Source organism: Branchiostoma lanceolatum, chromosome 10, assembly GCF_035083965.1.
Source record: "Branchiostoma lanceolatum isolate klBraLanc5 chromosome 10, klBraLanc5.hap2, whole genome shotgun sequence".
NCBI lineage: Eukaryota > Metazoa > Chordata > Leptocardii > Amphioxiformes > Branchiostomatidae > Branchiostoma > Branchiostoma lanceolatum.
In genome coordinates, this window is record NC_089731.1 from 919,460 (window position 1) to 932,856 (window position 13,397).

The 13,397-nt window shown below is 44.3% G+C and overlaps 2 protein-coding genes across 2 annotated transcripts; one reads left to right on the forward strand and one right to left on the reverse strand.

Annotated features, from left to right (window-relative positions):
* The first annotated feature begins 236 nt into the window (after positions 1 to 236).
* On the forward strand, positions 237 to 635 carry LOC136443796 (CD209 antigen-like). The gene has a single exon (XM_066441160.1). It carries the CDS (start codon positions 237 to 239, stop codon positions 633 to 635), a length of 399 nt encoding a protein of 132 aa, XP_066297257.1.
* Positions 636 to 1,394: 759 nt separating this feature from the next.
* Positions 1,395 to 12,141, reverse strand: LOC136443797 (DBH-like monooxygenase protein 1). The gene is made up of 14 exons (XM_066441161.1): positions 12,055 to 12,141; positions 11,224 to 11,400; positions 10,633 to 10,779; positions 9,585 to 9,758; positions 8,869 to 8,952; positions 7,955 to 8,149; positions 7,244 to 7,346; positions 5,767 to 5,933; positions 3,993 to 4,184; positions 3,530 to 3,589; positions 2,993 to 3,123; positions 2,531 to 2,726; positions 2,025 to 2,125; positions 1,395 to 1,413 (listed from the first exon to the last, which is right to left on the reverse strand). The coding sequence occupies exons 1-14, from the start codon at positions 12,139 to 12,141 to the stop codon at positions 1,395 to 1,397; spliced, it is 1,833 nt and encodes a 610-aa protein (XP_066297258.1).
* Positions 12,142 to 13,397: the final 1,256 nt, after the last annotated feature.

A 13,397-nucleotide genomic window follows, 5' to 3' on the forward strand; every position in this document is an offset into this window, starting at 1 on the left:
TGGGTGATCGCACCAAATCAAGGGGTCTGGTTTCCCAGTGTTCTGTCTTTTGCAGCTTATTGCCTACTATACAAATACGAGGTTAAGCGGTTAAGTGATTATTTGAACAAACCAAGGATGCACCCAATAATGGATGTTCTTGCGGAAGGTTCTTCAACGCGCTCGAGGAGTGGCTCTCCTCAAACACTAGTACTGAACCTCAGGCTTTATGTCTCATCCGGAAATACTAGCCTGACATGTGCTACAAGTTCGCTACAGACGAGAAGACCTACTCCGATGCCAAGTCCTCCTGTCGGGCTACCGGCGGGCACCTGGCTATGCCTAAGGACCAGGCAACAAACGACTTCCTGGTTAAACAGATCAAGGACAGTTTTCCCAGTAAATATATATTCCCTTGGATCGGTCTGACAGCCCAGGTTCAGGAGGGAACCTGGGTGTGGGACGACGGGACAGCACTCGGCACCGGCCAATGGAACAACTGGGACCCGGGGTACCCTAGACACCTTGACCCTCATAGTACACAAACAAGATGTGCTGCATGGCTTCCTAATTACTCCTACAAGTGGATTGATCATTTCGCGTGCACATATGCATTTTATTACATATGTGAAGTGAAGGCCAATGCTGCCCCCTAGCGAAGTACATCTTCACTTGTCACGAGCAAGTAGAGCGATTGAATTCGACAAATTTTCAGCCATGAATTAGGCATGATTTGGTCCACAATTGCAGCCTTCAGTGTATGGTAGTAATGGACATCTATGTGATTCAGGTGTGTTCATTTCATCTTTTTCTAGTCACTTCATCATGCGTTATTTGAATAGCTATCAAATCTTCACACTGCATGTACAATGTACATGTAGTTACAATGTCCCATTTCCACTTTTGATATTCATTTATGTGACTGTAAGCTTAAATAGTCAGCTTATGCATTGTTTCCTTTGTGAGGCATCTGTGTGTTTAGATAAAATGTGACGTTTGGGATGTCACAATCCAACACATGTATTAGGCCACCCTGGGGAGTCCGTATGTACAATCCTCATCACACTGTTGTATCTAGGAAGGTGTTGGAAATTGTGTTCTTTACATTTTTGGTTTGGTTGGACTTTATACTGTTACTGAAATGTAACCTCAGCTACTGCTGGGACATTGTTTGCTAATGAGGACATCATTTGCATAATTTATACATAAACTTCATATTTCCCTTACGGTACATGCTACAGATGTCAATGGAGATGTGGGTAGCTTTAGGAATGGTGAATACAACAGAATGTGTGTTATGCTAATGACCACCTAATTTGCATAATTAATTGAGCATAAAATTCGTTGCATCATACCATCATTCAATCATCCAAATGCGCATACACATTAACGAACGTAATATCCTATTGACATCTTCAATGTAGGTCCATTGATCTAATGGGTAAAAGACATGAAATGCTTAGTTATCTGAATACTTGAATCTCACTTCTGTGAATATATTCATCAGGAAGGCAAATCACTGGGTATCAAGTCCTTTTGTTCTTTGGGGGTTCGGGCTTAGTCACGTTTGGGAATGCATCCTTCCCACTACAGAAACACCTACCCTGGGGACCATCCTTCTTGGTCCCGGCCCCGGCAGAGGATTTGTTCGGCAGCCCCGGCAGTTCTTCCCAAAGGACCATATTAGCACTCCCGTGGAGTTATCAGTCAGTCAGTGCATGGGCCGGGCCACTACTCCCTGTCTGATAAGTCCCCGGGAGTGCTGATAGAGGTCCTTTGGTAAGAACTGCCGGGGCTGCCGAACAGATAGTCTGCCGGGGCCGGGACCAAGAAGGATGGTTCTCAGGGTACAGAAACACCTAGCTGCAGTGCGAAGCAGACCAGTCAGCCTTTCCCTGATGAAGGTAGCAGAAAAACTACAGAGCGTTTACAGGTAATTGGTTGTGTAGAAAGAACATTAACACTTATCAACTAACTATGTTAGAGTCTACAGTGTGTACAAAATTGAAGATATCATAAGAGACAGAAGATGCAGCGATGTGCACATCTCAGGCCCGGTAGTCCCAGTAGATGTACTACAGGGGTCCAGTGGTGCAGCGGCTGGGACGGCAGCCTTCGGTAGGGGGCCTTCCTTCGTGTACTGGGACTGAGAGGGGGCAGATGCATGTAGAGATAAGTTAGTTTACAGACTGTGAAAATTCCAGTTAGTGTCATGACGATAAAGTTGTTTCTATACCATTGACAAAGTCCTTAACTATTGCTGAAGTAGCCGAATAGTTTTGGCAGGCAACGTATGTTTCTTCTTATTTACCAGAGGAATATCCTTGGTGATGGCAAGTGGTACATGTGTGCACACCAGTTTTACAATCACATCCGTGTGATATGGAGAAGTCAAACAAGACAACGATTGGTTCATGTCGCATGGAAGTCACTTGGTTTCCTTCATGATTCGGAATAGCTGCTCAGAAGTCGGAGAGTCAAATCTTTTCGTGTTGGAAAACAACTGAGCTCTCTGATAAAGGTTAATGTCTTCCAAAAGCAAACCACTCACCGCGTCGACGCTTGTCTTTGTGTTGCCGCCGCACATGGAAACAAAGTTTCCCTCCCGGAGGTGGTCGGAGAACCGCCGCGCCTTGTCCTTGTCCCACGCGATGCTCCGCACGACATCAATGTACGTCATGTTGGACATACTGGCAGGTTCCACCACAGGGATGGTGTTGACCCATACTGGGACATCGAAGCTGTAACTGTGGCAAAAGCACGCGGAAATGTTTAGATGCCACTATTGCAAATACACCATTCGCTATTTGTGCAAAAAGCTAAAATAATACTGATAGTTTATTCTGCTACCTTTGGCATAACGTGATCGTTAGTTCTCAAATGTTGTTTTTGGATCTTAGTAGTCTTGCGAAAAGGGCCAGCTAATTCACTAAATCAAAATATCATACGATTGGAATAACCTCTTTATGAACGTGTTAGAAGAAAGAGGAGAAGTTCTACTGATGGTTCTTACTTGATGTCCTGGACACCAGCAAAGCTGAGGACGCTTAGAGGATGAGGATGACTGTCGCAGAAGACTATGTTCATTTTGGGGTAGTAGAACAGAGTGCTTTGGCACATCTCATTGTTGGTCCCCAGGCCGCCCTAAGGAATAACAGCGGAAAGCAGATAGTTTGTGTGTTTTCATGCCAAGACAACTAAGGTCTTGGAATGTTTCAGTTATGTACAAATGATATACCCAAGACATGCACAGCAGATAGATTGTGTGTTTTCTGGGGCATGCCAATACAAATGATGTACCCAAAACATACACCATGAGACGTAAAAGATTGCCGATGTAATGTAATAATTCTAAGCCATTCAACTCTATAAGATGAATTCATGGATGAATGAAGACCTTTATCGTACACATATACCCACTTGGCTTTAGTACAGGTCACTAAAATAATGGTTTACAGATACATCTATACATTGATAATGTATACATTCAAGGTATTAAAATCAAATACTCTACAAAAACTTCCCGATAGTATCTTCACTTTGGACTTACATAAACAGCCTGGTCCTTGTCCTCGGAGTTGTACGTACATTCAGTCATAATCATATCTCCCTGGCAACATTAAAAACAGGCAAAAGTCAGCGATTATCTAACATTACCCAGCCAAGTCCGTTCTAGATAGGAAAAGCTACTGCGCACACTCGGGACCGGACAACCACATCAACTTAGCACCTCGGCCCCAACTGGAGGACACCGTATGCGTGCGTACAATGTACATGTGGTTCGTCTACGTCAAATGGAGCAATACAGCATTTTACAGTTTACAAACAGGTCAACAATGACTCAATATCTATAACGGTCCAGTGCAATGGCAATGTCATGGGGTAGTGAGTATGCTCGCCTAGCTTTAACAACCCGTGAATAGTTTAATCAGGTAGGTAAATCACTTCCACATTTTTTTTCGGTACACAGCCTCCTTTTATCAACTAGAACAATAGTTTGAACTATCGCCGACCTTTTGAACTGTGACCTCCTCCTCCGCGCCCAGCATCCTGATGTGCTGCAGGTTGAAGTCGTAGTTGTCGTCACGTGACACCACGGTCTCCGCCCCGTCCCTGATCACTGTTGTTTTTAGCCTCTTGGCAAGCAGATGGGCGTGAAGCATGTCCCCGAATATGTGGATGGGCTCACCCACTTCGTCTATGAACTGTATGACAAGTAGTAGTAGTAGTAGTAGTAGTAGTAGTAGTAGTAGTAGTAAACCTTTATTTTCCTTGGAAGGCCCTGTCAGCCAGTATAGCCTGTATTTACACAAGCTCTCGGCCGGAGGTTACTGACCCCCAGCCTAAGAGGGGGATGGCGGTTACAGGCCGGCTGGCCACTAGGAGCGCGATTCGTCAGGCTATCAGCCAGTACATATCCATATATATACATGTCCGTTCTTCCCAGGGATCCAAGTGAAGGGGGTGTGGTGTCACGGGGAATAAATAAATAACTAACTAACTAAAATAACAAACAATTTACAGCAAAAATAAATAATTAGTTAAAACATTATCATAATCATACCATACATTATCATAATCATACAAGTCATAATCGTCAGGCAATCGACAAGGAGAATAGGAGACATGATAAGACCCTGAGAGTCTTATGTTTCTTCACAACGTGTGATGGCACCAAGTTTCCTTCCTTCCAGGCGTAGGCATTGGTCTATATGCTGAGATGGGGCAAGGCTTTAAGTGCAGCCTGCCCCTGCGGGCAAATCCCCAAACTATACAACAGAACTGTGAACTTGGCAAAACATGCACTACGATAGGTCAACCAGACTGCCTGTCAGTGGATACAGCAGTGGAGCGACAAGATATGATGATGATTGGTCTACCGCCGTCTAGAGCCTAAAGGTCCTAAAGTTTCATAAGGTCTGATGCGAGAGTTCCTGAGTGGTCGCGCGCTTTCCGCAATGGAAAACTCTGAATGGGCCGGTTGGCTCGCTTTAGGCTCAACGGCGGCAGGAGAACCAAATTGACTGTGAATATGTATACAGTGGTAAAGATTTTCAAAACGCTATTTCAGCAAACAAAGTAAATCGCTCACCAACAAGATTTCGATCAGTCCTCTGATCCTTCTCACTTGAAATGGCCCGAAGCCTAATTCAATACGTAAGCTGAACAGAAGTATGGCGTCAGCAACGGGTCAAAGGTGACCGGTAGTCTGTACCGGCCCCGTCCCGGTTAGCAAGCGCTTTACTTTGTGTTTGGAAAAAGCGTATAGAAGACTTTACAATATCAATTACTACTGTCACAGATGAACCTTCACTGGAAAACAATGTATACCATCGGATGTAGTCATCTGGAGGTGTTCAATGGTCAAACGTTTTAAAGGAAATATTACTCTACTCTGTCTTATTCTTTCACCAAGATCATGGCATTATATGAAACGATCGTAAAGAATATATGTCGACGCAATGGACATAGTCATTGATTGATAAATGCCTTACGTCTCGTAATTGTCCTCTCGAAGATACGTGTACAGTAATCGATGTTTTCTTAAAAGGTAAAGTCAGGACTTTCCCAGTGAACTAAACAGATATTGTCATTGTTGCTATTGCGATATTGATCATCATCGTGTTATAATGTTATCGTCTAGATATGTTTTGGCTTGACTAAATCGCGCTCCTACTGCCCTCTTGGGGTTGGGATCATTAACCTCCGCCCGAGAGCTTCTGTAAACACAGGCTAAGATATTTATTAAGTCAAAACGTGAGTGATGTTGTGTTTTTTGGGTCTCACCGCATCGAGGCACTCCTGGTTGCAGAAGTTGTCCGTCTTGAAGCCGTCTGCACGAGGCGGTACGATGTGGGTGGAGTCGATGCGCTGCGTCACCACCAGGACTCCTGCGTCATACTGACGTAGTTCCGGTGTGTAGAGCAGCTTTAGTCCAGAACTGTCTATCACGCCTGGGTCCAACAAAGTAGTTCTGGTAAGACCGGAAGTCATTTTCTTCTTCTCAGAAACAAAAGGACTTTAGTTGGCAGGTAGATGCATTTTTTTAAAGAAAATATTTGTATTCAGATCAACTCCACGGGCATTTTCTCACAACAATATGAGAGGCTTTCAGGAGCCCCTGTCGCGCATGCAAGACCCTCCAACGACTTTGCCGCAGACCACTCCACAACCAAGGTCCAGCCTATTCTAGCCCCAGTTCCTTCTCTGGTTGCATCTAAGAAGAATATGAGCAATTCATAGTCGGCTGTTGAAGTCTAACAAGCAACCACGGCGACCTACTTTTGAAATATTCAACTTTGCACACAACGAAAAAAGTCCGTTACTTTTGAGGAGCTTTCGAGACGTACTGTCTCTTCTTCAACCCGGTGAGTCAGATACCAACTTCGGCAACCAACTTTTTACAACAGATAACCTGCTCACGACTAACTCCCAACCATGGTTTGGAGAAGGTCGGGGGGCCATGTTCGGCTATGTGTGACAGAGGCTTAACTCCCAGCCATGGTTTGGAGAAGGTCGGGGGGCCATGTTCGGCTATGTGTGACAGAGGCTTAGCTCCCAGCCATGGTTTGGAGAAGGTCGGGGGGCCATGTTCGGCTATGTGTGGCAGGGGCTTAACTCCCAACCATGGTCTAGAAAAGGTCGGGGGGCCATCTTCGGCCATGTGTGACAGGGGCTTAACTCCCAACCATGGTTTGGAGAAGGTCGGGGGGCCATGTTCGGCTATGTGTGACAGAGGCTTAGCTCCCAGCCATGGTTTGGAGAAGGTCGGGGGGCCATGTTCGGCTATGTGTGGCAGGGGCTTAACTCCCAACCATGGTTTGGAGAAGGTCGGGGGGCCATGTTCGACTATGTACATGTGTGGCAGGGGCTTAACTCCCAACCATGGTCTAGAAAAGGTCGGGGGGCCATCTTCGGCCATGTGTGACAGGGGCTTAACTCCCAACTATGATCTGGAGAAGGTCGGGAGGCCATCTTCGGCCATGTGTGACAGGGGTTTAACTGCAAACCATGGTCTAGAAAAGGTCGGGAGGCCATCTTCGGCCATGTGTGACAGGGGCTTAACTCCCAACCATGGTCTGGAGAAGGTCGGGAGGCCATGGCCGGCCATGTGCGACAGGGGCTTAACTCCCAACCATGGTCTGGAGAAGTTCGGGAGGCCATGGCCGGCCATGTGTGACAGGTCTAACTCCCAGCCATGGTCTGGAGAGAGTCGGGAGGCCATGGTTGGCTAGGTGTGACAGAGGCCTGAACAGTTTCTCACCTTCCCTTTGTTCCGGATTGTCGTAGTGGACCTCCAGCAGTACCTGCCCTCCGTCATCCTCATCACCGATGGGGTACCCGACGTGGTTGGGGAAGCTCAGGTCCTAGCGATACACGTTAGTCAAATGGAAAATGATTATATTTCTTACAGGTTTGCGTAGCAAAACCTTTGTTGGATCATTTGGCATGTGCGGTGGCCGCCATCTTGAGTTGTGAAGTCACAGGGTCGCCATACCATTTTATTGGGGGGGGGGCTGTTTTTTGGGGTCGCTGGCGTTCTCTCTATTTTTAACAAATCGGCACACAGCTACCACACATTCAGCTCAAATATTAAAGAAGAAAAATTCATATTTGTAAAAAGGTCCCGTGATCGCTAAACTAACATAGCAATCCTGAAGTATATGTAGCACAAATTCTTAACTCTAGTTTTATTTTGTGCTTCAGTACCATTAAGTCAACAAATAACGTCGGCAAGAGACTTTATTATACATCACAATAGCACTAATTCCACTTCTTCTTTTGTTTGTCTAGTTGCACCAAATCTGAACTATATTTCCTGCCACTCCGGCAAGTCTCAGGCCTTTGCGATCATCTATATGTATTCAAATGATTACTGACACACATTAACAAACACAAAGACACGCCGAAAACAAGGCCTCCGTACAAGGAGTAAGTAAACAATGAAATAAAGAAAATAACCAAAAAAAGTTACCCCGGTCCCGACTGCCCAGGCTCCTATGATTGACCCACTGTAACATTCGCTCCAGTCTTGTGGCATGTTGCCATACCGACACTGGTGTCCCGGATGGTCGGGAGGCGCCGCCGTGCGGTTGGGATTGACATGACACTTGTACACGAGCATGTGATGAACCATCCCCGCGTTGCCAGAGGTGATCACTGGTTGTACCTTGAACGGCAATTTCAGGTACATGATTAAAGCCAGGTTAAGCTGTATGCATAAGAAGAATTAAGCACTGCAATGCCGATATTGTTGTTATCCTATTTTGTTCATTAACATGTAACTTCCGAAGTTCTGCTGCAGTACCAAGGTCACATACCAGGGGGCCCAAAATCGACCTTGCATTTCGGCTTCACAACACCCGCCCACTTACCAAATATCATTGTAATCCATCCAGAGGTTCTTGAGTTATGCTGACTACAATAGTCCGGAAACACACAAACACACAAACACACAGACACACACACACACAGACACACAGACACGCCAAAAACAATCCATGTATCTCCATTTTTCATGGAGATGATTAGTTCAAACAACACTATCACAATATATAGCAACGTCCATGATGCAAAAATATGATGCCGTTGTGATGTGAAAACTCACTGAAAATCATGGCCGGAGTTTTTGTAGGCTCGCGAAACTAAGGGAATCATGGTACGGCACGCTTTTAAAATGCCCAAAGTATGAAGTTATTATGCAAATGTGTTTAACAATGTTAGTAAATGTCACTACCATAAAGATTACAGCATTTTTATTTCCATGTTTTTGCCCTTATATTGCTTTGGTTGCATTTAACTTTGTATTACTATTAGACATATATGTGTATGTTTCCTTGAAAAATTTTGAAAATGGACTGTACTATTATATCAGAAAGACATCAGTACCTTGAAGACGTGATGCTTTGCTTGTAGCCTGGGCATGTCGACCAGCTTGCACCAATAGGTTGTTCGTCTTGATGGAATGTTTGTCTACGGAAGGGGAAATCAGAGCGATTGAATGAATATGTTGTAAGACTGCAAGTGCTCCAGTCAAATCTGCTTATGACTATCATCATGATGGTAGCTGGATATATTAACGTTAAATGTTATAATACAATATTGATTACATTTACAAGAATATTGGTATCACCGCTTCCATTGACTTCTTCAGACTGTTATGTATAGATTGTTTGCTTATTCCCTAACGTTATTCTATGTTGCCTATTGGAGTACATTTACAACCTAATTCAAATGCTTTCGCAAGAGATACATTTCATCACAAGTCAAGAGAACGGCGCCTTCAGTTGCAACATTCAAAAACATGTTGCGACTAGTAACTATGGACTGACTATGATTACCGAATATGGAAATGATGTTATATCGTCGACTTATCTTTATATGTTGAATATGATAATGGAATACTGATTGTAACGTTATCTTTGTAAAACAATTTTTGTTATATTTTCCGATGGTATGTTAAAAGGACCCCGACCTCCTCCGTTGAACTCTTGAAAAATGACCTTGGCCGAATGAGTGTATATTGTATACTTTCAAGGTTAAATAAAGGTTGAAAAAAAATCGTCCGACCGGAAAACGTCATGGACAAAATACTGCGTACTCACATTTGTCATAAGTACGTCATACGACCGTATGTCGCTAGGAAGGGATTCGGCTTCATCGTTATTTTTCAGGAATAGAGTACTGCGAACCCCGCGGTTGAGCCTGTGGTAGGCAGGAGCCGAGCTGCCGTCCGGATCCTGGTCATTCCACGCCCACAAGACACGCAAGGTGTCTTTCTGGAAGAAATAAACAGAATAGATGGCTACGTGCAATCCTAAGGATCAGATGGCAACAGCACATTAGCAATGAGACAGTGAGGAACAGTACCGGTCAACCTAAACTTTCCACACTCACACAGAAAGCTAAGACTGCGCTGGCTAGGCCATGTTGTACGGATGCCTAGGCTAGGGCTGCCCAAGGTAGCATTAAACTGGTGCCCGCCAGGACGAAGGAGAAGAGGGGGACAAGCGAGTGAGTGAGTGAGTGAGTGAGTGAGTGAGTGAGTGAGTGAGTGAGTGAGTGAGTGAGTGAGTGAGTGAGAAACAGAATGGCTAACCCCATCATTGCTTTAACTGACTGGCAGTTGTTGTTCATCGTTTTATGAGACATACATTCTAACGACAAGATAAGCCATATCCTTAAATCTAACTCTAGTAAGTTTAGATTGTTAATTGTTTATCTATTTTACCAGGAGAAACATATCGCTTACTGGCGTTAACGTTTTTCAATGGGGCCTAGACGAAAAACCTTGGAAATAAGCTATCATATGAAATCAACAATACAAGAAAAAAGGTAATAAAACAAACGAAAATTACAAATTGGTTCAAAGCCAATTTTGAAAAAAACAGGCAAGGGAATTCGACATATCTAATGTAGTATTCAGTTTTATGCCTTTTATCTTGACTGCATATAGGGTAAAGGATATAAAAGACACACAGTCATAACTGCTGTAAGAATTTTCAACAAATTATAATCTACTAGTACTAGTTTTAATTATGCACCATTCAGGTATCTATCATCTTCGCAACATCGACACAAAACTAACAAGAACTCTAGATACATCCGTGACGTCATTACGTACAGAGCAATAGATAGATCTCAAATACTCACGTTGATGACGCGGTCTCTGACGTCACACGTTTGAAGTTTCCGTTTGAACCTGAGGACGGTGTGGGTGTCGTTCTCGTACCCAGACAGAAGGTCCCAGTCCTGACTCTCGTCCTCAGGGGGAAGTGCCTTCTCGTCTGCGTAGCGGTCCTACATATAGGTCACGTGGGTGACTTTGATATTTGATACTAGTATGGAGGTGACGAAATATAGTCTAATAGCCTTTCGTTCTATTCCTTGAGGATAATTTGGAACGTAGCAAGGTAGCAAGAGCTCGTTAGTTAATCCTATCCTGCCGTTGTTGCGCTAGGAGCCTAGGACCGTAAGGGAAATATAAGTCTCTACATTACCAGTAGTAGGGCTACCACCCTACATCTACTTGGTTTTGTGGCAGAAGAAGTGAGAAGAAATAAGAACACGCCAGCAAAACGAATACATTTCAATATAATGAAACAAAAATATTTACAACATACATGTATTTACAGCTTGACGACTCAAATTAAGAGTCTCAACCTGAGTTTGAAAACCGGAAATTCCGTCGAAAGAATTTCTGTTCAGAATGGACTAAAATATCCGGTAGTTTAATCTATTTACCGTGAGGTAGGCCTGTCCGTCCTTAACCCAGCCGATGACGATGTCCGATCCCGGCATCCCTCCGTTCGGGGACAGACCCAGGCCGAGCCACCCGCGGGTTTTTACCCGGGCCTCGAACTCGATCTGCTCGTCATCAAACGTCCAGGACAGGAGGAAGTCCCCGTTCTCGTCCAAAACCTAATGATGTGCGGGATTTATGTATTTATTTCAACTTCGCTAAGATACAATATTGGTTGTATAATAACAGGAGGAACGGATTCTTTCTCTTGATTCTGTCCAACGGAAAATAAAACTATATATACAAATCACCGTTAACAATATGATACATCCGTTCCCCTGGGGGGGGGGGTCAGAATATTGATGCTGTATAATGCAACTGCTGCCTAGTCCATAAAAAATCCACCACTTTGAAAAAAAGTCAGGGTTTGTGAGATCTATAGTGCAGCACCACCCTCACCACCCGTATACACTGTGCATGTTTCTGGGTCAACTGGGTTTAGATACAGGAGTGCATTATACCGGGTGACGTTAGGTTGGAGATCTGTTTGGACGTATCTTTTCAGGGTGGCGGAATTATGTACCCTGGTGAAATTATTGTAGTAGATGTTATCCCAGTGTTGTAAAGTTTAGTCTTTTCACAATGCCATTTACCAACACAGATGAACTTTCATGCTACGTGAAATAAGGATAGCAGCACGCAAGCACAAGCCACCAAGAGTTAAACACCTAGAGAGACATTAGCCTCGTAACTGAACCAAGCGTAACCCAGCACCAAGAGACCACGTCTAGCGATATAATAGACGAAGCAAGGACAACAACAACAACAACAACCTCGTGATGGGGCAGATCCAACGTTGCGGAGACGGCAGAGCCGCTGTACAGCAAGGTGACCACAACAGCTACGAGAAGCACCGCCATTTTCCCGAAATACCTTGGAGCTAACTAGTACTTGAGGTAACCTCAAGCGGCAGAGCTTTCTATTGTCGCAGCGGTCCGCTGGGTCAAGTGAGCTTTATGTAGCTGTAGTAGCTGAAGTGGGGTACCGACCTTTGACCCGCTGAGATGTGGTAAGAGTCACGCGGTTCTTACTTCACTGTTGCAAACTGGAGAACCTGTCAGCTGCGTGTGTTTATGTCTAGACGCTGCAGCTGTACGTACGGCAAAGCGACCTACAGGATACTGACCTCATTCGAAGGACCAGTACGCTGCAGCTTTAATTTATCACTCCTCGATACTCTCGACTAGATTTTGTATATTGGTTACCTATGATATCTCAATCTGCGTTAAGTATGTACTTTTAGCACTCGGCGCTGCCGATGTGCCACCGCTTCAAAGGTGAATAAAGTTCAAAGCTGTACGTACGGCAGAGCGACTTACAGCAGAGTGACCTACAGGATGTTGACCTCATTTGAAGGACCAGTGTGTTTTAATAGGCCATGTTGATTTGATTATATGGTTGACATCCTATGGGAACCCCAACGAAAACCGATGTGAGCGTGGAAATAAATAAAAAGTTATGAAAAAAATAGGTGCCTTCATTATGGAATCTACGAGGTCAGGAGGCTTGAAAAAATGACTAAACACACGGAGAATGGTATACCAAATAATGGATTCTTTATTTTTGTTTTTTCACGTCTTCTGCTTTGAGTTTGGCATTCTAGACATTAGTATCCGTTTCAGTCCGAAGTATCTTTTTGCAGTTTGCGGCATGTATCTAGTATCTACCCATTTTATAGCTGCTCTGCACAATTTACACAGTATGGTAGAAAACGTACTTTTTATCTGACCCTTACCTCTTCCCTCATGACCTCAATGAAAAGCGGCCTGCGTGCCGATTTGAGCTTATCATGAATAAACAAGGGTTCCCCAAGCAGATATGGTCCCCAAGCAGATATGGTCCCCAAGCAGATACGGTCCCAGAGCAGATATGGTCCGGATAAGTTGAAAATCGCGAATCAGCGCTCCCCCCAAAAAATGAACACCGGCGCCGCCCGGGAGGCCTGCAAAGGAGGCTACATGACTTTTGACAAGGCACTCATTGCAACGTTAACGCCCTATTTCATTTGTCTTTATCAATATTCTTTCTTTATTCCTTCTTTATTAGAAATTCAAACAAGACAGTATATATTTCAATATGGAAGACAATTGCACTCTTAAAGGAGGTTTCTACAGTA

Bases quoted from the DNA above. Each gene is read 5' to 3' on its own strand.
- LOC136443797 (XM_066441161.1), bottom strand. From the start codon at position 12,141: ATGGCGGTGCTTCTCGTAGCTGTTGTGGTCACCTTGCTGTACAGCGGC. The intron at 10,780-11,223 runs GTAAATAGATTA...ACCTATATGTAG, and splicing joins ACGGACAGGCCTACCTCACG to GACCGCTACGCAGACGAGAA. The intron at 4,185-5,766 runs GTGAGACCCAAA...CTTGTCATACAG, and splicing joins ACCAGGAGTGCCTCGATGCG to TTCATAGACGAAGTGGGTGA.
- LOC136443796 (XM_066441160.1), top strand. From the start codon at position 237: ATGTGCTACAAGTTCGCTACAGACGAGAAGACCTACTCCGATGCCAAG.